The sequence below is a fragment of the Eumetopias jubatus genome, unplaced genomic scaffold, assembly GCF_037043125.1.
Source record: "Eumetopias jubatus isolate StellerSeaLion01/CBP00866 unplaced genomic scaffold, mEumJub1_p1.0 scaffold_1, whole genome shotgun sequence".
Lineage (NCBI taxonomy): Eukaryota > Metazoa > Chordata > Mammalia > Carnivora > Otariidae > Eumetopias > Eumetopias jubatus.
Genome location: NW_028274807.1, coordinates 45,868,681 through 45,896,271, shown reverse-complemented (window position 1 = coordinate 45,896,271; position 27,591 = coordinate 45,868,681). Strand labels below are relative to the sequence as shown.

The 27,591-nt window shown below is 40.4% G+C and overlaps 1 protein-coding gene across 1 annotated transcript; it reads left to right on the top strand.

The window, feature by feature from the left end:
• The first annotated feature begins 2,941 nt into the window (after positions 1-2,941).
• On the top strand, positions 2,942-17,189 carry CPOX (coproporphyrinogen oxidase). The gene is made up of 7 exons (XM_028119235.2): positions 2,942-3,656; positions 5,713-5,856; positions 6,114-6,224; positions 7,367-7,508; positions 9,511-9,729; positions 12,895-12,999; positions 15,142-17,189. The coding sequence occupies exons 1-7, from the start codon at positions 3,128-3,130 to the stop codon at positions 15,227-15,229; spliced, it is 1,338 nt and encodes a 445-aa protein (XP_027975036.2). The 5' UTR covers positions 2,942-3,127; the 3' UTR covers positions 15,230-17,189.
• The last annotated feature ends 10,402 nt before the right edge of the window (positions 17,190-27,591 follow it).

Sequence of the window (27,591 nt, the reverse complement as noted above, 5' to 3'; positions counted from 1 at the left end):
TTAGAATTTTTAATAAATTGGCAGAAGTGCATCAAGGTAAACACATCTGTTTGGCAATACTTTGTTAATAACTAGCCTGAGTCTAATTATTTATCTGGGAGTAGCAGAACCGAGTCACTTCGATCATGCATTTCTTAAGTTTAGATCTTAAAATTCGGGAATTGGTGAAAATAGTACAATTTAGTAAAGCTAGTGGGACTTATGAGTCTCTGTGTGTGTGTGCGTGTGTGTGCATGTGTGTGTGTGTGCGCGCGCACGTGTGTGTGTGTGTGTGTGTTGTTAAAAGGGTAAAAGGCTGTCAGGGGGGTGAAGTCAGAGTTCCTTCTGACTCTCTCTAGAAAAGGGCAGGCCTAAATTCAGTTATGTTCAAGGCTTTAGGGAATAGAGGAGGGGAAAAATTCATAAGGGTTCTGAGAAGCATGTGGAGTTTCAAAAATTCATGAGTTTGTATAAAGCTATTCAGAATCTTTTTGCTTGGTAGTGTCATATAGAACATAAAGTGGTACAGGCAACTGGGCTCAAAAAAGGATGAGAACACTTACCTTACCCCTTATGTTTTATAACTTATTGTAAACTTATTATTTGTTCCCACTAGCTTTCTGATGCTTGAAATTGTTTGAATAGGGGATTTTTTTTTTTTTTTTTTTTAATTCCACCCTGAAAAATAAGGCTTAAATCCCTTGGAGACAATTTGAATCCCAGGAAGATGATTTAAACTCATACTAACCAGGCTGTGTGAAAATGAATAAAGGAAACCCAATTCAAAATAGGGTTGGGAGCAATGAAGGGATGGTGCTCACTCAGTATTGGTCACAGCTTACTTTACATAACCCTGTAGGAAGAAGGAAGATTTTCTCCTCACCCAGCAACAACACAGCCAATTAGAAGCCACCACAACATGGAACTCTCCTTCTCCTCCTATGAACTTTCCTCCAAAACAACCTCTTCCAGCTCCCTCCTTTCCTCTATAAAAGCAAGTCCCTCTCCTCTGTTCTTTGTTCCTCTCTATTATTCTTGCCTCTTTGTGCTGTAGTCTGCATGTCCTGAGTTGCAATACCTCTGCTATTCCCAGATAAACTCATCTTTGTTGATTAAATAACTGGTTATTTTATTTTTAAGGTTGATAGCCGTAAAGGCCTTTCTTAAGCATAGTATAATTAGGTAGGGTACGGAGGGCTCTGGATATCAGCAGGAAGGAGAGGAGCCCTTCGCACAGAGAGGCTAAGGACAGGGAGGTATGGAAACATGCAAACTAGTACAAACTAGACTGGGCATATGTTCAAAATGGCCTGTGCCTGCTTATCTTTTCCTAGCTTTATGATTCTCAGAATCAGAGCAATAATGAAAGGGGGTTCTTATAGAAAGATGGGCTAGAGAAGTTTTTTTTTTCCATTAATGAGGTTCAATTACACAGGTCCAGCCAAACCCTATCACAGGCATCTAGGAGAAGCAAACAGCCCTCCCGGAAGTGATAGTTCTTATCTTCCCTTTCCTCCTGCAACTCAGCCTGGCAGCATGTTACACTATGGCTAAAAGCCATTGGTTTTCTCCCCCCCCCACCCCCAGGTAGTTTATTCACTTCTCAGTCCAAGCCTTTACCTTTCATTGAATCTGCTAGCCCTAACATTGTGTCCCAGTATGAGAGTTGCCAGATGCAGTTGCAGATGGTTAAGATACACTGGCTTGAACAGCTGGTCTGACCCATAGCCATGGAAGTTCCATCACAGCATCTAGCCACTAAGAAAAAACTTGTAGAGCCCACCACCAGTGGCTTAAATTATCATCTACCATTAGAAATTAAAATCATTCCATGACAGTCATTCTAACACTTTTATGTCTAGACAACATAGAACTGTGGTATGCTTACAGGAACAAAAACAACAAAAATCTGTCAAATATATGTTAGTTTCTTTCCTCTTTTTAAAAGAGCGAGCGAGAGAGAGAGCGAGCGAGAGAGAGTGTGTGTGTGTGTGCACGTGCGCACATGCCTGTGTATGTTGAGGGTAGCAGGGAGGAAGCAATGTGAATGTTTGCTGGACCTAGTTTACAGGAGTTGTTGAAAGTACTACAGGTGAGAAATACTTGCCAGCACCCCACAACTGTAGGATTTTAAGTATTTTTATTTTGTATTTTATGTTCTTTAAAAGATTTTATTTATTTGTCAGAGACCAAGCACAAGCAAGGGGAGCGGCAGGCAGAGGGAAAAGCAGGCTCCCTGCTGAGCAAGAAGCCCACGGGACTGGACCCCAGGACCCTGTCATGACCTGAGCCAGAGGCAGACGCTTAACTGACTGAGCCACCCAGGTGTCCCCAATTTTAACTATTTTTAAATCTGTTATTCCTTGGTCACCCAAACACACCAGGTCATTAGTTTTATGCTGGTTTAGTAAAACAATCACTTTGCTTTTCCTATTTCTAAAATAATCAAGTGGGCAGTGCAGGAGCAAGACCTGGGAAGATTTTAATGATGAACTGTGATATGAATTGATCCCAGAAAGTCTTTTACTAGGATTTTCTTACGCGCCCTTTACTAGCTTGCCCTTGCGGATTCCCCTTAGAAAGGGCTGGTAAGTAAGGAGTCTACCAGGCTCCGCCCCCAGCCAATCCTGCAAGCTCTAGAAGGTCTCATGAACTGGAACCAGGCTCAAAGGGTCTGTCTATAGATTCAGAACCAGGATTTGCAACCCTGTTTGAAAATGTAAATTGGGGCAGGGGTCTCGGGCCATATTTCTGCCCCGTTAGTCCTCAGCGTTCAGCCCCTTCTTCTCCCTGTGGTTGATTGGACAGCAGACCAGAAGTTGTACGTGACCAGAAAGCCTCTTATCTCTGCCTTCGCTTCAGCCGCCCCTCGCCTCCTTGGCACCCAGTTCCCTTGTTTTGGGACCCGCCCTTCTGGGGACTGTGGAGTCTTTATCTCCCCGGCGCGCCCCTGCAGGCGGCGATAGGAGCCGGACTACAGCTCCCAGCATCCACCGCCTCCCGCCGGCAGCCCGGGAACTGACCCGGTAGTAGCTCTTCTCCGCCAAAGGTTCCCTCTCCCAGAGCTGCTCGCCAGCGTGGGACTCCCAGGGAGCTCAGGGGCAGGTCTTCGGGACGTGGGCATTCCCAGGGGTGACAGCGCGGGAGCATGGCCTTGCACCTGGGCAGGCTGAGCGCGGGCTCCTGCTGGCGAGCGGCGCGGGGCGGCCGCGGAGGGCTGTGCGCTTGGCCCGGGCGCTGCACGGCCGCACGCCTCTGCCGGTTCCCGGGCGCGGCTGGCACCAAGCAGTGCCGGGGGCTGGGGCACATCCCTACGGCGGGAGGAGGCCCCCGGCTGGGGACCGGGCTTACCGCGGCGCTGGCGGGGCTGGCCGGGCTGGCGGGGCTGGCCGCCGCCGCCTTCGGGCACGTAGAGCGGGCGGAGATGGTGCCCAGGAGCTCGGGGGCACGGAGCCCTTTGTCCGGGACGCCGGAGGAGGACGATGAGCTGACCCGCCGCTGCAGCTGCTTCATGGCCCCTCCTGTGACCGACCTGCGCGAGCTGCGGCGGAGGCCGAGCGACATGAAGACCAAGATGGAGCTGCTGATCCTGGAGACCCAGGCCCAGGTGTGCCAGGCGCTGGCACAGGTAGACGGGGGCGCCCGCTTCTCCGTGGACCAGTGGGAGAGGAAGGAAGGTGAGGAGGCCCCTAGGCGGGAGGTGGAGATGGCAATTAGAGGTCGGACTTTAGGTTGCTGGCGGAAAACGAGAATAGTGGATGAGAGTAGGAAAGAGGTACCTGAAAGAGCGGCTGCTAGGTTAGAAGGGACACCTTTAGAAAGATGGATACTAAAAGGGTCATCAGACGTATGGATGCATATCTTTGGTCGCTCTAAAAGTGTACATTCTAAATTCTATGCGATTTTATGATGGCCTTTTCTAGAAGCCCTGCCGTTATTTTTAGCCAACAAGCTTGGATGTCTAAAGTTGTAACTGAGCATCGATCTTACCCACATTTCATCTGTTTCTCTGGGTGCATTTACCCTCTCTCCTCCTTTAGAGATGGAAAGATGAACTTTCCTCCTCTTTGCTAAGTATCTGGCCAGACTCCTCCAGCCGAGGGTGTAATTGTGTCAGTATGTCTTTTATTAAGTTGCACAAGAAATATTTGGCTTGTCAGTAATTCTTCCAAATGCACGCATCAGAATTCCTGCTAGGAAAATCTTTCTTTCCAATGGCAAAAAGACTTCAGTATTAAAACCCAGTTCTTTAGATTGGTGGTTGTCAGAAGGAGGGGGTGAGGGGAGTGGGCAAAATGAGTGAAGGGGATCAAGAGGTACAAACTCCCAGTTATAACAAATATGTCATAGGATGTCATGTACAGCATGGTGACTATAGTCAAAAATATTGCATGTTTTAAGGTTGCTAAGAGAATAGATCTTGGAAATTCTCCTTGTAAGAAAAATTTTGTAACTGTGATGATGGTAACTAGACTTATTTTGCAATGTATACAAATATTGAATCATTGCATTGTACACCTGAAACTAATATGTTATATGTCAATAATACTTCAACAATGAAAAACCCAGTTTTTATAGAATCATGTATTCCTGACCATATTATTGCCTATGGAGTGAAACTCCCCATCTTGGTCATAAACTTGAAGAATTCCTGACTTCTTAGCTAGGAATAAATACTACAGTAGCCTCTCATCAGCAGATTTTGAGCTGTGATACTGCCACATCTATATTAAATGAAGTTAAATCTGGTCTTCAAAGTTTTTTCCATCTTGTCATGTTTTCAAGTGAAGACCATTGAACCAAACCACTACCTCAAGTACTAGACTAGCTAGTGTGGCCTTCAGAACTTACTTAATTTTTTGTGTGCCTCTGTTTCCTCGTCTATGAAATGAGATTAGAAATAATATATGAGGATGAAGAATGAAGTGCTTAAAATATTGTCTGATGCATAGAAAGACCGATTGTTTGGGCCACTTGCCAGCTGTGTGATCATGGATAAGGTGTTTTGTCTTTCTGGGCCTCATTTTCTCATTAGAAATGTGCAGGGGTTGGGGGGGTGTTGCACTGGATCATCTTACGTCCCAACCAGCTCTAAAAATTCTTAGAAAATAAAACAAGACAAATAGGTACTTCCGTGAAACAGTTGCCTTGGTAGTAACTCTAGTGTCTTAAAAACAAAGTATTAATAATAAAGCTCAGATACCTAAATATTAATGTGTGTCTTAGTTTAAGCCTCCAAATCCCTGAAGAGTTCGACTATCTACTGTTTTTTTAATTGCCTGTAAACAAAATTAAATGGTAAACAACACACTGCGAAGAAGCAATTGAAATAATATGGAGCTCTTAAACTCGGTAATAATAGAACATTCCACAAATATACCCATACCTGTTTTTAACCTCAGCCTTCTCTCACATATCATAACCAGTGGATGTCATTCTGAACAGTAGTTGAAGAGAAAATATTGGTGTGATTTATTTCAGATGTGGAAGAAATCCTCAGTTTAGTGATGTGGGGGAGACACAATATTTGCCCACTATCAGTAGCAATGTCATCAAGCTAAGCTGATTATCTAATTTTATTGTACTTAAAAATTTCAAATATACTGATATTATAGAAGATTTGGAAAATAAAGGAGGAAAATAACTCCTAATCCCACCACCTTCATGCAAGGGTTGTTTTGGATTTTGCTCCTACCCTTATACTGTCTCCTCATTTTCTATTTCTGTAAACAGGAGGTGGCGGCATCAGCTGTGTACTTCAAGATGGGCATGTTTTTGAAAAGGCTGGGGTGAGCATTTCTGTTGTTCATGGGAATCTTTCTGAAGAAGCAGCCAAACAAATGAGAAGCCGAGGAAAAATTCTGAAGACTAAAGATGGTAAATCAAGACAGTATCCACAGCCTGTAATAGTCCCTGCAAACCTTCCCCCCCCCCCAAGTTTTATGTGTAAAATAAGTAGTGCTTCTGTAAGAATCCATTTGGTCGCGTATGCCAGAGAAGCATGTTCACATTTCCTTTTTAAAAATTGTTTTTTAAGAGACAAAAAGCAGCTTTGGACAACTGATCCAGAAACTGTGTTGGCGTTAATCAAGCTGGCTGATTGAGTGTCACTCACTGTATGTTTTACTTTCCAGGTAAATTGCCATTTTCTGCTCTGGGCGTGAGCTCCGTTATCCACCCCAAGAACCCTCATGCTCCTACTGTCCATTTCAACTATAGATACTTTGAGGTAGAAGAGGCCGATGGTGAGCATCCCTGGAAATATTATTGTGCAAACTGTGTATCTTAAAACAAGCTAGAGGGTATAATCTAAGGGTGAGAAAGAATGTATAAACCTTAACTAGGTTTTTCAGGAGGCAGATGAAGCCTTGGCAGGTGCAATGGATTATGTGCTAGAGGTGAAAAGAAGAAAATAGCATGGGCTGGGCTCTGACTTCCCCATATTTCCTCCAACACAGAAGGACTGATTTAATGAATCTCAAACTCAAAGTGCATGCAGGGTTCTTTGCACAGGAAAGGAAATCCAAAGGAAAACCTTATGCACAAGATTACATTGAAATAGAGGACTTGCTTATGGAACATGCATTGCTTCACTGGTCACCAGCACATTGTCAGTGGGTTTAAGATGGGATTGATGGTGCCACGTAGGGACATGTGGTTCCAGCCCCTGTCTGCAGTTAGCTGGGCCAAGTGTTCCCAACCGGCAGAGCATCTGTGCAGTGCCTCCGGGGCTGTGGGTGTCTCTGCAGGTGATGGTATTTAAAGTTCATGTATTTAACTTGCATTTTGAAGACATTTAGTTTGGTCCAGCCTTTTAATGTTCGAAGTTGGTAACTGGTACTAACAACTATAGACCCGACTAAGCACATGAAATAGTCTCAAATGGTAAGTTGTGTCCCTCTGCAAACGTTTTAACCCCTTCTGGGGTAAGGGGAGTGGGGCAGTGGTTTTTAATACAGGGAACCTCAGAATCTCCTGAGGAGTTTTTATAAACTGTAGATGCTTGGACCAGAGATTTGCTTGTCTTTTGTTTGTTTTTTGTGACCTAACAGAGGCATTTTACGCTCCTCCCGTGATTTGATAACGCAGCCAGAGTCCAGCCCCACGTGATGTTTCGTCATTCACGGCCGTGCATGTCCTTTTCCTCCTGGTTCTACTCTCTCGCTTTTTTAATTTCCTACTTCTTTTTCTTTCTGCATTTACCTTTTCTTTCCTGCCTAGGCTTTACTGGCCATTCAGAACTAACTTTAGTTAAATATTTTTTGATTGTCACACATTTCATGATTAAAAAGCTAAGCTGATAAATTCGGTTTGCAAATACAGTGAGTAGAGTGCTACGTCTCAGAGCCCAAAGCCTACATGAGAATCTCGTGTGTTGATTTTGTAGGTAACAAGCAGTGGTGGTTTGGTGGTGGGTGTGACCTTACTCCAACATACTTGAACCAAGACGATGCTGTCCATTTTCACAGAACTCTAAAGGAGGCTTGTGACCGGCATGGTCCCGATCTCTACCCTAAATTTAAAAAATGGTAAGTAAAGGTATTGTCATGACACCTAAAATATATTTCATTCCTTCCTTCTGTAGATCCTGAAGGCAACTACTGTGTCACTAAAGACCTTTTTCATCTTATGAGGGTTCATCTATTTTCTCTGCCCACTGGAAGTGGGATACTAGTTTGAAGTGGTTTTACTTAGAAATATTTACTTAGAAATATATGAATATCTGTAATAAAAATTGGGTAGCAGCATCTTTTTTGATCCCAAATGATTTAGGATATAAATTTTAACATGATCTATACCTCAGAATTAGAAGCTTTTTAATCCTCGGGTGGATATTAACTTCTCATCCTAGATGAGAACTGTTGTTGCCACAGGAATGTTAGGACATGGGAAGGGTTGGAGAACTATTAGGGAAAGATGCAAATATACCAGATGCTTTGGACACAGAGAAGAGTGGGATTGGAAACTCTGTTAAAGAAACTCTAATGTTAAAGGAAAGGGAAATGAGTTGTGAGGAGATCCAGGATATTTGGTAAATGTGAAATGGAGTCTAGGCATAAATTGTTTGGAATAAGAGTAAAGCCCCCAATTCTACTTAGAGCTAATTGGCATTCTTGAAAAAGGAAGAACAGAAGAGGTTTTGGTGTTTGTTTGTCTTTTTTGGGGGGGGTGGCTTTGCTTAGCTTTTAGAGCTAATAACTGGAATCTTGATATTTATGTAAGATTTGGAGTTCAGTTTTTTAAAATCCTCGGAAAAGACATATTCTCCTTTTGATTGGTACTACCCCTGAAAACGGCACAGCTGTGGAAGCTTGGATGTGTGAGGGAGGGTGGTTTTTTTTTCTCTCACAAATCAGCATCCTTCCAGGAGGAGGACGGGTATGGGTGACATCATTTTTTGGTTTCCTTTTACTGCTGTTATTGAGATGACCGCATCTGAGCGACATTAGTTACTAAGATATGTAGGATGCAGGCTAGTTAAAAAGTTTTTAGTGTAAGTATTTAGAACATTTCTTAATTTCATAACTTCATGGAGCTTTTGAAATAGTGTGATTTGGTTAAAGCTGACTTCACAACGTTGCTCAGGATGTACTTCAACTATGTTAATAAAATGTGCATGTAAAGGAAAGCCAACAAGGCACAGTCCAGGTGAATTAGACCAGTGCATCAGCTCTAGGGATTTGCAGCTGCTACCCCTTTTTTTTAAGCTATTAAGGTTTTTTATTAAAGCTATTTTTAATAGAACCTTTTAAATAGCTTTTAGTTTTTGTTCAGGTTTTTCTATTTACAGACCCTTATTCTTCTAGAGATCATCTAACAAGCCATTTCAACCATGTAAAGTAGTCTACAAATTTAGCATTTAAGAAACCTGCTCTAGTCGGCACAAAGAGGGGGAAGACTCAAGACCAGGTGGCTCATTTGATGTGCTGGCTCACAGGGGGAACCTTTTGTACGTCTGTAGGTGTTTTCTGAGCGTCTCCTTCCACCAGCCCCTCCCTCAGCCCTGCATGCTCTGGGGCCTCCACGGTTTATTGCTGAAAGAGACCTTAGAGATTATCTATTGTATCTTCCCTCGGTGAAGAAAGAACTGACTCAAGAGCTGAAGGGTTGGCGCCCAGACGCAGACCTGGTTAGTGTTGCTGCTAGTAGAGGATTCTTGTCTTGCCTCCTGCAAAAGCCACAGTGCTGCCGAGGGCAGTCACATCACTTGTTTTAAGAAATACCCGATTAATACTGGGCTCTTTGTTTCTTCCTCACTAAAGTTTTTAGAGTTCCATATGCTTTCGATAGACATGTGTTAAATTCCTTCCTTGCTTCGCAGATGAAAGCGTAAGCATTTTCTACATGGGTGCTGACTACAGGAAGTCTGTCGAAAGCCCTAGTTTCGTTTTCATAGCCGGACAGAAAGTAAGGACACCGTGTTGGCGTGAGTCAAAGAGAGAGCGCCACGCTGAAATGCTCACACTGATTTTCATGTCTTTTTTTTTTCCCCCACTTTGATCCTTGCCATGGCCCCGCTGTGTTTCCCAGGTGTGATGATTACTTCTTTATCGTCCATCGTGGGGAGAGGAGGGGCATCGGGGGCATCTTTTTTGATGACCTTGACTCTCCATCCAAGGAGGAAGTATTTCACTTTGTGCAGAGCTGCGCCCAGGCCGTCGTTCCTTCTTACATTCCTCTTGTGAAAAAGCACTGTGATGACTCATTCACACCCCGGGAGAAGCTGTGGCAGCAGCTCCGGAGAGGACGGTGAGTGGCGACAGGAGGATGGGTCGCCCTGTTGTGTAATTGGCGCGGCAAGGTGGAGCATTTGGAGTCATCGTGGGTGCTTGTTGTCTTGTTAGGGTTGTGTTAAGACTATCCAGAGCTGCTTTTTTAAAACTAGATGAATATTAAATGAATATTAAAAATTGTGTGCAATAGTACTGTAAAAAGAGCAAAGTTGGGGCGCCTGGGTGGGTAAGCGTCTGCCTTTGACTCTGGTTGTGATCTCGGGGTGCTGGAATCGAGCTCCGCATCGGGCTCCCTTCCTCAGTGGGGAGTCTGCTTCTCTGGCTCCCTCTGCTTCTTCCCCGTTCCCCCCCCCACCACCATGGTCTCTCTCTCTCTCTCTCTCTGCCTCTCAAAGAGATAAAAACTTTAAAAAAAACAAAATTTATTTCATTTGTACATTGGCAACTCATAGCAGCCATGTAGTGGTACTTGCTGAATTTAATTCAGCTGATTTCTTTTAGTCTTCTAGCAATACCTTCCAGCCTTATGCCAAGATAGGGGCATCATTTAATGTTTTTGCTGCTTTATAAATTTGGAATCCCTTACTTTTCCGTTCATCTGTAAGATTTCATGGAGGTCGTTATGATGGACATAATCGTTTCAGAAATTATTTATAGTTAATTACAATATTAACTAATTATGGAGTCCTTACTATGTGCCAGCCAATATGTTAGACGCTTCCTTCTGCTCCACATAGGAGCTTCCCTTATTTATTGTATGTACGTATGTATGTATGTTAGTACTCTCTACACCCAACGTGGGGCTCAAATTCACAACCCCTAGATCAGGAGTCTTGTGCTCCACCGACTAAGCCAGAAACAAACAAAACAAAACTAGACTCAAACACGGAGAACAAACTAGTGGTTACCAACAGGGAGGTGTGGGGGGTCGGTGAAATAAGGTGAAGGGGATTAAGAGTCCACTTTTGGTGATGAGCGAGGAGTAATGTACACAATTGTTGAATCACTATATTGTACACCTGAAACTAATACAACAGTTATGTCAATAAAATAGCCAATGAAAATTTGTTTAATAAAAAAAAACCACCTTTGGAAAGGGCAATGTTCTAGTTTTGCATAGGATTTTATATGCAAAGCTGACAAGTTTTGTGAATATGAATTAGGTGAAACCTTAAAACTTCTGAGACATAGGAACCATGTTTTGTGTTCTTTTTGGTGTTTTTCTGTGTTGGTTTTGGTTTTTGTGACTTTCTCACAGAGAACCTCCTTCTTCCACCCTTATCTCTGGGCCTTAACATGGCACTAAACTCTGGGGCTTCAGATAAACCACAGCTCTTCCCTACGGTTGTCAGCATTGTCACCTTCTTACACACGACGCTCCTCACCCCATCTGTATCCTTCACAGGTTACACTTACTCCACTTCCTTCTGCCCCAAATAGGAGCTTCCCTGATTGACTGATTGATTGTATGTTTGTATTTATGTATTGTATGTGTGTGTGTACGTATGTACGTTAGTACTCTCTACACCTAGCGTCGGGCTCAAACTCATAACCACCAGATCGGGAGTCGCATGCTCTACCGACTAAGCCAGTCAGGCACTCCAGAAACTAAAGATCTTTAACTTATTGTCTCTTTGCTGTGTTTTAGGAAAGGGAAACAGGATAAAATTTAGGCATCTGTTAAATCGAAGGGAATGGCTAAGGTTCATGGTTTGCAGGCACCTCAGAGAGGATAAATACACGAGAAAGAAGAGAAAGATTAGATCTAAGTGAAACCTGGTAGGAGTCAGAGAGGCATTCTTCACTCAAAAAAGGAAAGCAGTACAGGGATCCTTACAGAAAATTCATTTAGGGAGTTCCCTACGAGGGCCTTTGAAAGAGACATCCATACAAATTAGAGAATCACGGCCATCCCTTAAATACCATGTTTCAGAAAGGCAGCATCGGGGGTGAAAAAAGGTGACTGAAGGCTGAAATTCTTTTCCATGGTCTTAGGAAGAAAGTAAGAAGTTTTGCTTTATATTATCTTTTGAAACAGGTATAAGAAGGTATTAGTTATTAATGCACAAAATTCAGTCTCTGATGAATCAATACTGAGGCCTAGAAAGGGATCCATGGATATAATTTATTTAAATGTTCTCAGGGCTTTTGGCATGTTTGCACACAGAAGTGTGTTTTCTAAGAATTCAAGTATTTTGGGATTCTAGAGGTTATCTTCCTCCAGGTGTGATTAAAGACGAATCAGTGGGTAAACAAGACTATCTGAGGGAAGTTTAGACCAAGAGAATAGTTTCTGCATGAGTTGAGAAATGATCTGAAAGGGGGACTATTCATTGAATTTTCAGCTTTATGGGTCATTCTAAATCCATATCAGTAGTAAAAATTATCTTTGAAGTTTAAATAACCTTTTATAAAAGATCCCATGATGTTAAAGGCAGTCAGAGATTTTTAAGCTACACAGAGTTTAGATCTGACCCCATGGCAGTTAATGGAAGTAAATTTATTGAACCAAGTTTTAGTTGATGCTAAGGATATTTTTCTTAGCAAAATAAAATTTGAGCACTGCAACTCAACCACTGCTTATTGATTGCTGCTAATCTGCAAGGAGACTGAATTATATGACTGCTTATCAATGCTATTAACTACTTTGGGAAAAGGAAATCTCTAGGATATATTAGTAATTATTAATAGATTGCCGTTAGCTGTACTTGGCCTTTCAATTACAAAAGTTTTAGATCTTAGTATGTGGAAGTTATAGGTGGTAAAATGAAGTCTTCTGAAACCTCTCAGACCACGGGGGAAGGCCAGAACGAACTGTTCTAGGGTGCCATTTCTTTCTCTTAATTGTTTTTGTGCCTTAAAGTTCTCAGCTTTGTGTTCATTCTGTTTATTGGAAAACATAACCTTCTTGTTTGATAACTGCTCTGTGTTGGGGCCAAATCTATATCCTATTGTTTGTTGGGTAGAATACCCTTTTATTTATGCCTGTCCAGATGGAGAAGACTCAGCTGGCTGGCTGTAGTAGACTGGCGTTCCCTGTGCCTGTTCCAGCTGACTGAGAGGGGGAGGGGTGATGGGAAGGAAGAAACCTCCCACCCCCTTTGGAGTATTCGTTACGGGCTAGTTTTAAGAAAGATTTTATTCAACTGGCCTTTAATGTTATTTGTTGTCTTTATGTCAGGTATGTAGAATTTAACCTGTTGTATGATCGGGGTACAAAGTTTGGCCTCTTCACTCCAGGATCCAGGATTGAAAGCATCTTGATGTCTTTACCTCTAACTGCTCGGTAAGAATTACTCATAATTATTCCTCCACTCTCAGTCCACTAACCCCTACAAAACATGAACGTTAACACTGCAAATGTCTAACCTAAAGACTTCATTGGTTTTGACTTTGCTGATTTTAATAATAAAATCAGAGTCAAATAATAAGGAAAATAATTTTTTCTTTTAAAGAATGAATGGCAGGATGAATGACATGGCTTTGTGGGTGACAGCTGGGAAAGGACAGAGGGAGTAAGAAGTTAGGGTGGATGGTGGTGTCCTTGCCTACTTGGTAATTTTCTAGGAAGAGTTATGGGCAAAGCAAATTTATTTGAGCATGTTAGGTTTTTCAGCTTAATTTTGTTAGAAATTGTATTTATTTGAAGGAAAAGTCTTACTCTCCAATATGAAGTATCAGGTTTGTTCGAAAGTATAAGGGATTGTTGCCAGTGCTTGGCATTCTCTTTTTGCTTTATATGTTGCTGTGGTGAGCCTCCATAAAGGTTAATTGAATCTATGGAGGGAATTTTTTTAGTAGGCTCCGTGCTCATTGTGGAGCCTGACACAGGGCTTGAACTCACAACCCTGAGATCAAGACCTGAGCTGAGATCATGAATCAGATGCTTAACTGACTGAGCTAGCCAGGCACCCCTCAGGGGGGAATTTTAAAGACAGATATATTTATGTTGGTGCAATTAACTTGACTTTTTGGCTATATGAAAGTCAGAATGATGTGTGTCCAGATTGAAATAGAAAAGATCAGAAAAAAAGAAAAATTACATTGCTTGTTTTATAAGAGCTAGAATCTTCTTTTTTCTATGAGTGTAAATGTCCAAGTAAGAATGGACTGCTGTATGGCACTGGAGGAATGCCCTGCCTCGCTCTGCTGTCCAGACCTAGCCTGGTGAGATTAGTACCCTGTATGGTTGTGCCTGCCTTCCAAATGGCATTGGCTCTGTCCTTGTATAATTGCTGCTCTTGGGGTCTCATGTCCTTAGCCGAAAGCTCTCATGCACATCACTGCTAGGTGTTCCTACCACCCCAGAGACGAGATGTGAACAAAAAGTAGAGATAAGTTTTTAAGGCCTCCAGTAGTCTTCTTGATTACTACTGGCCCCTAATTATAAGGTACATTCTAAGCGGCAGATATGGGTGGATTATACATCAGTCCCTTGTTCATTTGAATAGTTACCATGACAGGTCACTTTTGGCTTCTTACAGTCTATACCAAGGGTGTGCAAACTTCAGGCTATAAGATGAATTCAGGTCCACTTGTGATGTGTTTTTGTGCAGTCCTTGAGCTAAGAATGAATTTTACATTTTTAAAGGATTATTAAAAACAAACAAAAAAGAATATGCAGAAGACTGTATGTGGCCCCACAAAGCCTAAATTAAAGTTATTATGTGACACTTTACAGGAAAAGTTTGCTACCCCCTGGTCTAAGCCAGTATCTGCCAGACTTCATACTAGAGCTTAACCATCTTGACTATATTTGTATATTATCTGAGGTATTATTTACTTAAATTTTCTACTCTTATTTTTTCTGAGAGAGAATTTATTTAAAAACGCAAACCGATATTATTGCCATAAATAGGAAGTAACACATTAAAATAAATGCGTAAGTATTAAGCTAAAAAACAAAGTTTGCCCATGGATCATCGGAGGGTCTACAATTTATGAAACCCTGGTTTATACTGTAAGTGTATTTTGGCTCTGGGGTATTAATATTAGGCAAAGAATGCTCAGGAATTATTAAAATACTTTATTTCCTTAGCAGCAACTATTTTAAAAAAGGCTAGTGGGTAAAAGGCATATTAGGTACATTGGAGACAAGGAGGTGTAAGACATTTTTACTCTTAGAATTTTATTTTTCGGGGCACCTGGGTGGCTCAGATGGTTAAGCGTGTGCCTTCGGCTCAGGTCATGATCCCGGGGTCCTGGGATCGAGCCCCGCATCAGGCTCCCTGCTAGGCAGGGAGCCTGCTTCTCCCTCTGCCTCTGCCTCTCTCTCTCTCTGACTCTCATGAATAAATAAATAAAATATTTAAAAAAAAAAAAAAAAAGAATTTTATTTTTCATCGATTTTAAGTAAAGAGGTGTGTGTATTGTTCATTATAATTTTTATTAGTAGTACATGTTTTGCTTTTGTTTTGGACCTTTATAGGTGGGAGTACATGCATTCAACCCCAGAGAACTCCAAAGAAGCGGAAATTCTGGAAGTTCTGCGCCATCCGAGAGACTGGGTGCATTGATGCACACAGAGCAGCCTTCCTGGGGCTTGGGGGACACTGAATGTGTGCCCCGTTCCCCGGGCTGGCAGCCTTGCCACTGTGTGGCAGTTCATAACCACTGTCTTCGAGCTCTAGTCTTCACTCTGCAGCCTGCTTCCTTGGCAGATGCTGACATGTGTTTTAAGTACTGCAAGTTTCCGTTGGAAGCTGCCAGCGACAGGTGGTGGTATGGCAGCTTGTCAGCGTCAATTGGTTGATATAAAACTCATTTATACTTTTAGACTCATTTCATATGACTAGTTTACAAAATATGAAATTGAGTTTCCAAGTGTTGCGCTAAGGGTATCTAAATATGGTTTGTATCAGGAAACTGCTCATGCTATTTTCGTTTCATGTATTTGTTGAAGTTTTTGTTTCTGCCCTAAAAATCTGTCGTGGGATAAATTTTATTTTCATTAATTCAGTGAGGTTGAGACTTAATAACGTTTAGAAAGCAGCTTGAAAGGAAGGTAAAATTTTTACTTTGTCATGACTGAAGTTTCGTTGATCATGATCTTTATATGTCTTTCTCTAGAGATCATAATATTGTAAAATGTTCATTTTTATAATGATATTTAGGAACACTTGAAGTTTTCTTAATCTCTCCATGTGTTTCAATTCAGTGATTCCCTGTAGTTGTTAACTCTGAAGTGACATCACTGTTATTTAAATAAGGGAGATCTAAGATGTGGTTCTGATTTTTGAAGAACTATAATTTAATGTTGGATTCTCTGCACTTTTGAATGTGAGAGCTTAAAACCTTGGAGTCTGATATTTAAAATTTCCTATTCCACATTTTTCTATGTGGAAGTTCAGACTAAGAACAATCCTGGGGATGTTGTGAGTTAGGAAATGTTTCTCATCTGGCAAATGAGAGATATTGTTCTTTGTTAATTAAAGTCAACATAACTAGTGTGAGAAGCGTGTAGGCATTTTATAAATATATTTCTTTGGAAGGTGGACTAATTAAAATTGTCGTCTTTTTAAATTAGAGATTCTGCAGCTCTTTGCCCTTAAGAGAAAATCACAACAGAATTCTTAGTGTAGCTTCTTTGTTCATATAATAGTATGAATGTTTTTTTTTTTGAGTGTATTTTATTTTACATAATATATTGAAGTTTGTAAGGAATAGGATCTTCCTACATATTATTAAGCATTACCTTGGAATATGTTAAATGTATGTGATTGTGTGTGACTCTTTAGGCCTGGAAAATATATGAACTCTTCAACTATCTTACAACAGATCCGCTGATAAATTTTATTATGAAATATGGCTAAGAAATGTTTGTATTTTTTATTTTTTAAAGGATAATTGATAAAAGGACTATAAATATTTTTAGTACTAAAACCATGGTTCCTCATTCCTAGGTACTTTACCCAGGAAAAATAGAAGTTTTGCACTCAGATTTCCATAGCTTTATTCACAATAGACAAAACTTAGAAACAACAGAAATGCCCATTAACAGATGACTGGATAAACAGATGATGATGTATCAGGATGTGAAAATACTACTCATTAGTGAAAAGGAACAACTACTTGGGTGAATAGTAAAATGGCATTACGCCAAGTGAAAGAAGCCAGACACAAAAGAGAACTCACTGTATGACTACGCTATGTGAAAACCTAGAAAATCCAAAATTCAAACAAAAGAAAGCACGTCAGTGGTTGCTAGGGCAAGGACTAGGGGATTGATTGGGAAGGGAACAAAAGAATATTTTGAAGGGATGGAAATGTTCTATATATTGATTGTGGTAGTGGTTACCAGACTGTTTACATGTATCAAAACTCATTGACCTTGGCACTTAAAATCATGGAATTTTATTGTATATGTGATTTATACTTTAATAAAGCTGATTAAATGAAAAAATACAGGCATATAGGAACAAATGTTCAAATAAACCTCAGTTGACTTTTTACAATAAAAATCTCTTGGCATATAGTTCTGCTAGTTTATTTAATTGTGTTTAGGACTGTCAGGTCTGGGCATTGGACTAAGATGAAATTTCAAAATTTCAGAGTATCAGTTTTTCATACTCAATAACCGTGTATTTCTCTTACAGATGAGAACTATGGGGGGAAAAAGAATTGAGTAACTGTTGGAAAATAGATCATTCTACTCTTATTCAAAATGAACTTCTCTTTTAAATTCATATTGATGTTTATTCTGAGTCTGCTAGAGGCCCACGGTGTACCTCCAAATGGCCTGAACACCTAACTGCTGGCCTCTTAAACATGCATATTAGTGGTCAGAAGGGGTGGAAATTTGGGGGATGGCATGTAAATGCTTTGGAGCAAATTTCTAACCACTACTTTATATCCATCACTATACTCAGCTTACCCACCTAATGCAACCAAGTGTTTAATAAGAGAAAAAACTTCTTTATGCTAAAGAGTGCCATATTAGAAGGCCGAATAATCTGTTCCTTTATGATTTATCCTTCCATGTGTCTTTTGCCGTTACAGTTGATCAAGCCAGAAATCATCTGACACCTCTAAGCCTAGGCTAGGACAACTTGAAGGCTAGGTTCAGCTCAAGACTCAAGACTGTATGTAGACCACGGTGCCTTCAGGTGGCTCAGAACACGTATTCCAGCAAACAAGACAAGGCAGAGGCAGCGTGGTTGCCTTCTGATCTAGTCTGAGAGGTTACATAGTATCACTTCCTCCAAACTGCATTGGTCACCAGTGAATCACTAAGGCCAGCTCCAGATTCAAGGGGAAGAGAATTAGATTCCAAAACCACAAAGTAAATCCGACCCTTTCCCTCTTTCATTGCCCTAGTCAAATCCTGTTGAGTATACCTTTGAAATATTTCTTGACTTCCCAATCTTTTGACCACTGCCACCACTCTACCTTGGTCCCACATTCCCTCTTACTTGAACTTCGGCAATGTCCTACCTGTCTCTGGTCACTCTGACCTCCATTCTCTTAATGTTAATGTCCTACTAAAGGGAAAAACAACCTTAACTTGACAATGGCAAAGGCTTCCAGTATCTTGTAGTTCGTCTTTAGCATGTGAAAGTTCTTTTGGAAAACCTCCCCTTTTTCCCTACCCCCAACTCCCAAGTTAATAATGAGGCCGGGCGCAAAACCCCTGGGGCAGTTGCTCTTTCTGCCCATGGATTCTGTCCCTGGGCTTTAATAAAACCACCATTTTGCACCCCCTTCTACAGAAAAGATGCTAAACTCAACCCGACATTCAAAGCAATCCACCATTTGACCTCTCTTTTCTGCCCTTTCTTCTACATTCCTCCTCCACACTTTGGCCTCAGACCTCATACCCACCACTCATGCTGCTGAGCATTTCCTAAACCTCTCCCATCTGGCCTGTAGTCAGGCTGCTGCCACCCCTGCTTGGAATCTCTCAGGCTTCCATCCATCCTTCCATGCCCAGTTCAGATTTCCAAGAAACCTGCCATGGAGTCAATCTCTTCTACCCCTCCACACATCTCATCTTTAGTATTGCTCTCCTCACAGTCTGTATGCACATAGTCATTTAACATACACTACGATTACTCGCAAATACCTAGGGTGGGTCTTTCCTTATTTATAGTGCCAGCTACCTTGTGAATGACTTGTTAACCCTTGTCTCCCAACACTGTTTTACCAATATATTGTGTAATTAAGCTTAGTATCGTTTGGCTTTCTATATAACTGTCTTATTCCTAGTCTGTGAGGAGAGAAGTTCCCATTAAGAGAAGTACGCATCTTTTAAAACCCATTTAGAAATGGTTTTCACGGGGCGCGTGCGTGGCTAAGTCGTTAAGCGGCTGCCTTCGGCTCAGGTCATGATCCCAGCATCCTGGGATTGAGCCCTGCATCGGGTTCCCTGCTCCGCGGGAAGCCTGCTTCTCCCTCTTCCTCTGCCTCTCCTCCTGCTTGTGAACTCTCTCTTTCTCTGTCAAATAAATAAAATCTTTAAAAAAAAGAAAGAAATGGTTTTCAGGAATGTATTGTAGTATTCCTGACTTAAGTACCGTGCATTTGAAATCCCACATTTTTAAAAAATTGATCCCTCTTCCTAAAGAAACACACTTGTAAAATTCCCATTTCATAATAAACCTAAATTAGCACCTTTAAGTTAGTGAAGCTTAGACGTTTATAGATAGTTGACTAAGTTTAGTATTTTTTGTTACCTGAAACCAAGTCATAGGGGGTACAATATAAAACCTCACAGACCTGTTTCTACAGGTTAGTTAATACCAGATACACACTAGCAGACCAGCAGAGCAAGGTAATTAACCTTCATTTCACCTTCCAATCAATGTACTTGGTTTTGATTCTAGAAGTTAAGCTCATGAATCAGTAATCAGCATTTTAAAGAATGCTTCACCTATTAATTCCATTCATACTTCAAAACATGCTTGAATATAAGAGTTGACACAGTTTAATCCATCATGGTTTCAAGGAGTTGACACAAATACAGTCATTTAGGAAAGCAGATTGGCTTTGTCGTAGTTTAGAGTTGCAACATCGACTCTGTCACAGACACATTTGCTTATGAAATGGTGAGGGAAGTATCAAATTAAAGTTTATAAATAAAGTTGCATCAGTTGGATGCCTCTATTTAACAGCAAGGGAATAATGCATCTATAAATTAAAAATGCAGACTGGTTAAGTTGCTTTCCTTTTCTGACTTGGTGAGGCAGCCTGAGGTTTTCAGAATGTTCCATGTCTGCTGTTTGACATCCTTCTAATAAGTTTAATATAGAAAATTTCAAGCCAACTTATCAATTGCTTGTAGCTAAAGTAGTTTCTTTAAAAACTTCAGTAGGGGGGTGCCTGGGTGGCTCAGTCATTAAGCATCTGCCTTTGGTTCAGATCATGATCCCAGGGTCCTGGGATCGAGCCCCGCATGGGGCTCCCTGCTCGGCGGGGAGCCTGCTTCTCCCTCTCCCACTCCCCCTGCTTGTGTTCCCTCTCTCGCTGTGTCTCTCTCTGTCAAATAAATAAAACATTTTTAAAAATTAAAATAAAAATTGCAGTAGATATTCTCTCTCTCTGACAAAGAAATAAATAAAATCTTAAAAAATTTAAATGTTCTCAGAAGAACATTTTAAATTATATCAATACAAATTAACTTCTGCTGGAAGTAGTTTTTATTCTTTATTATGAACTTGATCTTGATATGCTATTTAACATGAGTGTGATACTTAAAAATAATGTGACTATTTCTAGGAAACAAAGAACAAGGACCTTCTTTTCATCTTTACCTTCCTCTCCACCGTTTTGGTAATGTGAGGGAAATATGATATCTTGTAACAGCAGGACAATCTTCTCAGCTGACGCCCTGGTATGTGGAGCAGAGACAAGCCAACCCTGCTGTGTCATAACTCTTGACTCAAAGAAGCTGTGAAAATAAAATGGTTGCTGTTTTATGTCATTAAATTTGGGGTGGCTTGTTCAATAGCAGTGGATAAGGTTAGATGTCATGAACAGAAGAGAGGACAGCAGTTTGGATGAGCTTGACGTGCCTGCAAGCTAGTATTTAGAGATGTGCGTCTAAGACTCAGAAGTTCAATCTAGAAACAAATATTTACCAATTATTTGTGTAAAGGCAATAATTGAACAAGGGGAAGAAGGTGAGTCACCCAAGGAAGTGCAGTAAGAGAGGAAAGTCAGAGACTGAACTGGAGGCAGAAAAATGAACTTGGGAAGAGGAGTCCGGGGAAGGAGGATGAGAAGTTCCTGAGCCAAAGGAATAGGGAAGAAGGAAATCAGAAAGGGACAAGTTGGGGGCGCCTGGGTGCCCTAGTCCGTTTGGCAACTGACTCTATTTCAGCTCAGGTCGAGATCTCAGGGTCCTGGGATTGAACCCCACATCCAGCTCCATGCTCAGTGGGGAGGTTGCTTGAGATTCCCTCCCTTTCCCTTTTCTTTTGCCCCTCTCCCTGCTCGCATTCTCTATCTGAATAAATAAACAAATCTTTTATAAAAAAGAGACAAGTTGGATATGATTGTGATAAGTTTTAAAACATTACAATAGCTGTGTTTCTACATATGAGAGAATTTTTTTTTAAAGATTATTTACTTATTTATTTGACAGAGAGAGAGTGAGAGGGAACACAAGCAGGGGGAGAAGCAGAGGGAGAGGGAGAAGCAGGCTCCCCGCTGAGCAGGGAGCCCGATGCAGGGCTCGATCCCAGGACCCTGCCAAAGGCAGATGTTTAACCGACTGAGTCACCCAGGGGTCCCATATGAGAGGATAGTAAAATAATACATGCTCCATGTGAATATGTTTGATAAATCACGTATTAAGTTTAGATTTTTAGAAATGATCTTAGTCCATAAATTACCAAGATCTTCTGAGGTACTAAAATTTAGGTAATAAAATAATTTCCATTAACATATCTGATCGCAGTTTCTCAAATTGTATTTAAATTTGAAATTCTTTAAAGTACCAGTAGGTGGAGCACATTCGTTGAAGAAAAGCTAATCCTGGGTTTTGGGGGCTTACTGGGGGCCAGGAGGAGACAGAAGAGAAAGTGAAGAGAAGTGAACAGGGAGGGAGAGACAGGGAGAGGAGGGACATGAGAGAGGGAGACCATGACAGAAAAGGAGAGGGAGACAGGAGAGAAGATAAGAGAACTGTTGGGGATCGCACCTTCATTCAACTATGGTACTAGTGGAGAGATTATCTAAACGCGTTATTACGTATTTAATCAAGCAGGGTTAGTTTGACTATCATGTTTATATCTTGGCAAATGGCTCTATTGTTTCATTTTTCTCTTCATTCTCTCTTCATTCAATATCCGATTATGTTGAATTCCTAGGGAGTTCCTGAGTTGTGATTTGCCCGACATCATGTGAAATGGGTGCATTTTCCTTAGAGTTCATAATGCTAATTTGACTCTCAAAAGGATACATAATCCTGAAAGGACTGAGGACTCTTCATCTAAATCAGGAGAGTGTCTCTACTCTAGGGAATGTGCATGGTAATTCAGTGAAGAAAGGTAAGAAAACATTTTTATCCTTTCAAAAATTCTACTTTTGTGTGTAATTAATCATTTGTCCATAATAAATTAGTACATTAGTGCATATATTTAATTTACAAATAAGCAAGGATATTTTAGGGGTCAAAATTAGTAGCACATGATCAAAAAATTTCAAAATTTGCTTGTCCATATAAATGGTGTACATTTTTACTTTTAAGGACTAAAAATGAAAGTGGAGAAATCAGAAGGCAGAATATATTGATAAATCAAAGGAAGAAAACATACAAACAATACAGCTTGACTTCTGGCTGGAATTACAGGGGAGGAAATGTAAATCTGCTAATTTCTCATTGATATTAGAGGGAACTAATGGATACTGTCTGAAGAAATGAAAAACTAAGATGATAAATAAAAATGTGATAATAAAAGTATTCACTAGAATAGAAATATAAATGCCAGAATTATCCACAAAACTCACAAACATAATATGGAGTGAAGAAAAACCCCTGTAGAATAAGACATACAGTATGATTTCATTTGTATAAAATTCAAAAGATACAAAGCTAGACCATAGACTTTTTTCTTATTATTGAAGTGTAGTTGACAATTTTTATTAGTTTCGAGTGTACAACACAGTGCTTCAACAGTTCTATACATTATTCAATGCTCACCACAAAGTGTAGTCACCGTCTGTCACCATATAACATTATTAGGATACTATTGAGTATACTCCCCAGGCTGTAATTTTCACATAGGCTGTTTTTAGGTGATAAAACTAATGAAAAACCAATGACAACACAAATTCAGGTGAGTAGGGAGAAGGATTGAGTCAGGACTTGCAAAGCACTTTCAAGTTCTCAAGTGGCCATTTCAATATTTCAACATATCAATAGGAAATTTCTTAGCATACTACTCATATTTTCTAAATGTAAACAAATATTAAATATTTAACTGTAAACCTTTAAAGCTAGGAGCTGAGAAACTTTACTCAGATATCAACATACACCTCTGTGGGTTTTCTTGTTGGCATCTTGATACATGTTTTTTTAAAAAACAAGTATTTTTTTCCCTAATATTTAAATTAATGTTTATACTTTGTGGAAATTTTGGAAAATAAACAAAAGTATCGAGAAGCAAATAACCATCACATTTTATACAGTACTCAGAAATAATCAAAACTACTCAATATTTTGGTGTATTTCTTTCTAGCTATTTCATGCATGCTTGAATATAGGTAAATCATACTGTGTATATAATTTTGTATCCTGATGTTTCCCCTTTAACTTTATATCTTAAGCATTTCTCCCTGTTATTTAAGACTTTCAAAGGCAGAGGACAGGCTGGGACTGAAAATGGGTTTTTTGAAAATGTGCTACTGACTGGGGGCTCAAAACCATTGCTCACCCTCTTTCTCCAAGGGAATTTGTCTTCCAGCTGGGCAGGAGATTCAAGGGCTGTTTTCTAGAAAATTATTTTCTAGAACAGTTCTAAAGGAAAAAAATAATACTTTACCACTGGGAGCTTTGGTGTTTTCACCACAAAATGATTAACTCTTTCCTTTGTATGCATACCCCGTCTCTGCACACCCATCTCTTCATGCCCAGGGCACCCAATCCAGTTTTTAGTGCCTCTTTAGAGGAATGGATCATCAGATTTTTGGGGAAAATCTCCAAATATGAGAAAGAGAGAGAGAGAGAGAGAAATAAGCAGAGACAACAGACAAACAGACCTGTAGTATTAATATCTTCAGACAGGTAAGAGATTAAATTTATTATTTAGAAATATGGAGGTAAACAGAAGATAGACCTAGAAGATTTAAAGTCATTGCCTTGGAGAGCAGGACTGGGGTGGATAGAAATGAGATAGAAAATGGCTGTTTTCATTATAAGACTTTATTTATATTTGATTTTTAACTGTAGGCATTCATTTATTAGATTAATACAAATATTAAAAAGTAAAAGCCATGGATTTTTTTAGGGTCTCAAAGCATCATTTTCTTTATGCATATTTTTCCATCATGTAGGTGTTTCTTATCAGAAAGAACTTTCCATTCTGTTACATTAATTTTTTATCATGAGTTGTCATTACTTTATCAGTGTTTTTAAAGAGCTCTTCCTGTTTTTAACCTCACTGTTAAGATTAATTAAATGCATGTTATGTTCTAAATAGTTCTACTTTAAGAGATCAGATATGGTAGAAAAAAGAATTATTTCACAGGTTCTAATAATTCTTCAGGATTCATAGAACTTTCTGTGCAGCACTCAAGTATCTTTTCTATATATGCTAATAAGTAAAATTAGTGTTCATAAAATTCAAACTGTATAGTCACAGATTTCATAGACATCTAGGTATATGGGGAAGGTGGGTATTTCAGAGAGTGGGTGCTGGACAATGCCCCAGATATGTGACCTCTTTAAGGTTTTAGCTTGGGAGTTTAGAAGTTACATTGAAATTAATGACCATCTAACAAGTTGACCACAGTTTCTGGGTTATGTTTTCTAAGGGCAGCAGCCTTCTGTCTCAACCACAAAGGCATCTCATGAGTTGTAGAGGAACTTGAGCATATTTGTGTTTATAAAGAAAGAAACCTAAAACAAACAAAAAAATTCCAGTTTTTATAGTGTTACTTTTTGTTTTCTTCAAATTATATTTTAGAGACACTTGAAGGGCCTGCTACCAATGGCTGAAAAACCTCAACATGGTTTCCTTGGCAATCCCTAGAATGGGGAAATGAAAGGAAAGTTCCCCAATTAAAGAACAAAAACCCACAACCCCTCATGCTCCCCTTTGATTCCCACCAAATTAGAGGAAGCTGTATGGAGGGAATAAGCCAACCCAGGTCTTAGAGAAAAATATCTGGCCTCCTTTCACACAATCTATGGGCAGCTACCATAACACCATTACTTCATGGTCAGATTGGTATGAGATACAACACAGGTGAGCAAAGAGATAAGACTGAAAGATACATTGTGTTGAGGAAAAATGAGTTACAAGCTGAAGAACACTTCTTCCTAAAATCTTTAGGCTCTCTTTCAGTGTCGTTACATGGTTGGGTTTGCACCCTGGCCAGGTTCTGATGTGGGCAGGTGGGGTGGAGTCCTCTCGTTCTTATTACACTTCTGCAGTGGGACATTCTTTTACTGCTGTTTGTCCCTCATAATTTTTCAGTGCCTTGCTATCATCTTACATAAAGTCATAAATGCCTCAGACTCCTCTTATTGGCATAGCATGAATTGTACCTGAGTTATTAGTTTAGAAAAATACCTTACACATTTGAAATGCATATGTACAAAGACAACAGAGCAACATGTTTTCATTGTTTCACAATGTTTTCTCTACTCATATGTCTTTTCCTTGAACCCTTTAATTTTCTTCCATCATAAAATATTTTTTAATTATGTAAATCTCGTAAAAATTTAGGTAGATATACTAACACAAACTCATTTTCTCTTTTTTGTAACTCATCTTTTATGTTTTTAATGTAGAGTTTTTGGTTCTTTATCACATCTCTGTGGCTTGGTGTTTTATCCTCTGGATTAATTTCAATACTTTCTTTTCTCTTACTACAATATTTTCCCTTGCACACACACTTGGACTTTTACTGAACATCTTTTTAAATTCTGGTCATTTATCATCTATATCTCCTCATCATTTCTTCTTTGATTTGGATAATTCATGTGTCCCTTCCTTATATGTGGAAATCTAAATCTAGCCTTACATAATTGCTTCAAATGATGAGACTCTATTTACTTATGTATACTCCTAACGTATCCTAAAAAAGAATTAAGGTGATTTATAATCACACATAAAATGGGATGGGATGAATTCAATTAGAAATAAGAAAAGTTAGCAAAGAGAAACTAATGCTGAGAAATTAAGAAGCCAAGACTGCAGTCAATACCCGTATGTTGCCAAACAGAGCCACAGTTCGTTTTCTTAGCGCTGTATCCCTGGTTTCTGTTCACCAGCTTCAATCTTCCTTCTTGTAGTCTGAGGATTACAACTCACTTGTATTAGTCAGGGTTCTCCAGAGAAATCAAACCAGTAGGATGTAAAGGGGATGTATATATGGGCATATATATATATATATATACACACACACATCAAGGTATATATGTATATAAAGAGATCTATTTTAAGGAATAGCCTCATGCGGTTATGGAGGCTGGCAAGTCCGAAATCTTAATCCCAGAGACTGGAGACCCAGGAAAGAGCTGATGCTACAGTTCAAGTCCAAATGAAGACCGACGACTGCAGCATTTCCTCTTGCTCAGGGGAGGCGAGTCTTTTGTTCTCTTCAGGCCTTCAGAGGATTGGAGGAGGCCCACCCACATTATGGAAGGCAATCTGCTTTGCTCAAAGTTCACTGATTTCAGTGTTAATCTTATTGAAAAACACCCTCACAGAAACATCCAGAATAGTTTTTGACCACCTGTCTGGGCACTGTAGCACAGCCAAGTCAACCTATAAACTTGAGCCCTCACACCACTAAAGCCTGCTCTTTGCCTTTACCCTCCGCTTACCTTCTTTTCCTCTGTGCGTGCCCCCTTTCCATTCTTCCTAGGCTTTGAAACTTCTCTTAATCCTTTTTTCTTTTTTTTAAATTTTTTTTTTGATGTAGGGTCCCATGTTTCATTATTTGCGTATAACACCCAGTGCTCCGTGCAGAACATGCCCTCTTTAATACCCATCACCAGGCTAACCCATCCCCCACCCCCTCCCCTCTAGCACCCTCAGTTTGTTTCTCAGAGTCCATTGTCTCTCATGGTTCGTCTCCCCCTCCGATTCCCCCCTTTCATTCTTCCCCTCCTACACTAAAGAGACTCCAAGGGTGCCATCAGGCCACAAGTCCATATTTCCAGGATTGGGTGAAGCTCCTCACCTTTTTTGGTGGCCAAGGATTGCTTATAAATAGTCTTCTGGGGTGTCCTGGGCTCCTGCTAACCTCTCCTCCAATGGCCCTACCCCCCCCCGACCCCCCCCCCCCCCCCCAGTGCTCTTGTAAAAACTCTTTCTGTTGTTCCAGGCCTGTCTTAAGCTACCACTTCTGTTAAAGCATTTCACAGGAGGAAGTAGCTTTGCTAACTCAGGCCACATTTTCTAGGTGCTCATGAAGCCGGTACACAGGGTTGTGGCTTTAACAATTGACTTTACTCCCCAGTGAGGATGGAGCAATGGGACAGTTCTGGGAAAAGCTTCCTGGGACCCAGCGGTCCGATGTGTCTCTGCTGCCGGAGGGGCTTCTTGTTCCATTATTCCACCTCTTGTTCCCCTGGATAGGAACCCCAGGCCATAGTCAGGAGGTTGTGGGATTTAGTTGCTCTCCCTGGCAGGGTTCTGAAGCTTGTGAAGAAAAATAACCCTTTAGTTTTCTTTCAGAGGGAAAACAAAACCAAAAATGAAATGAA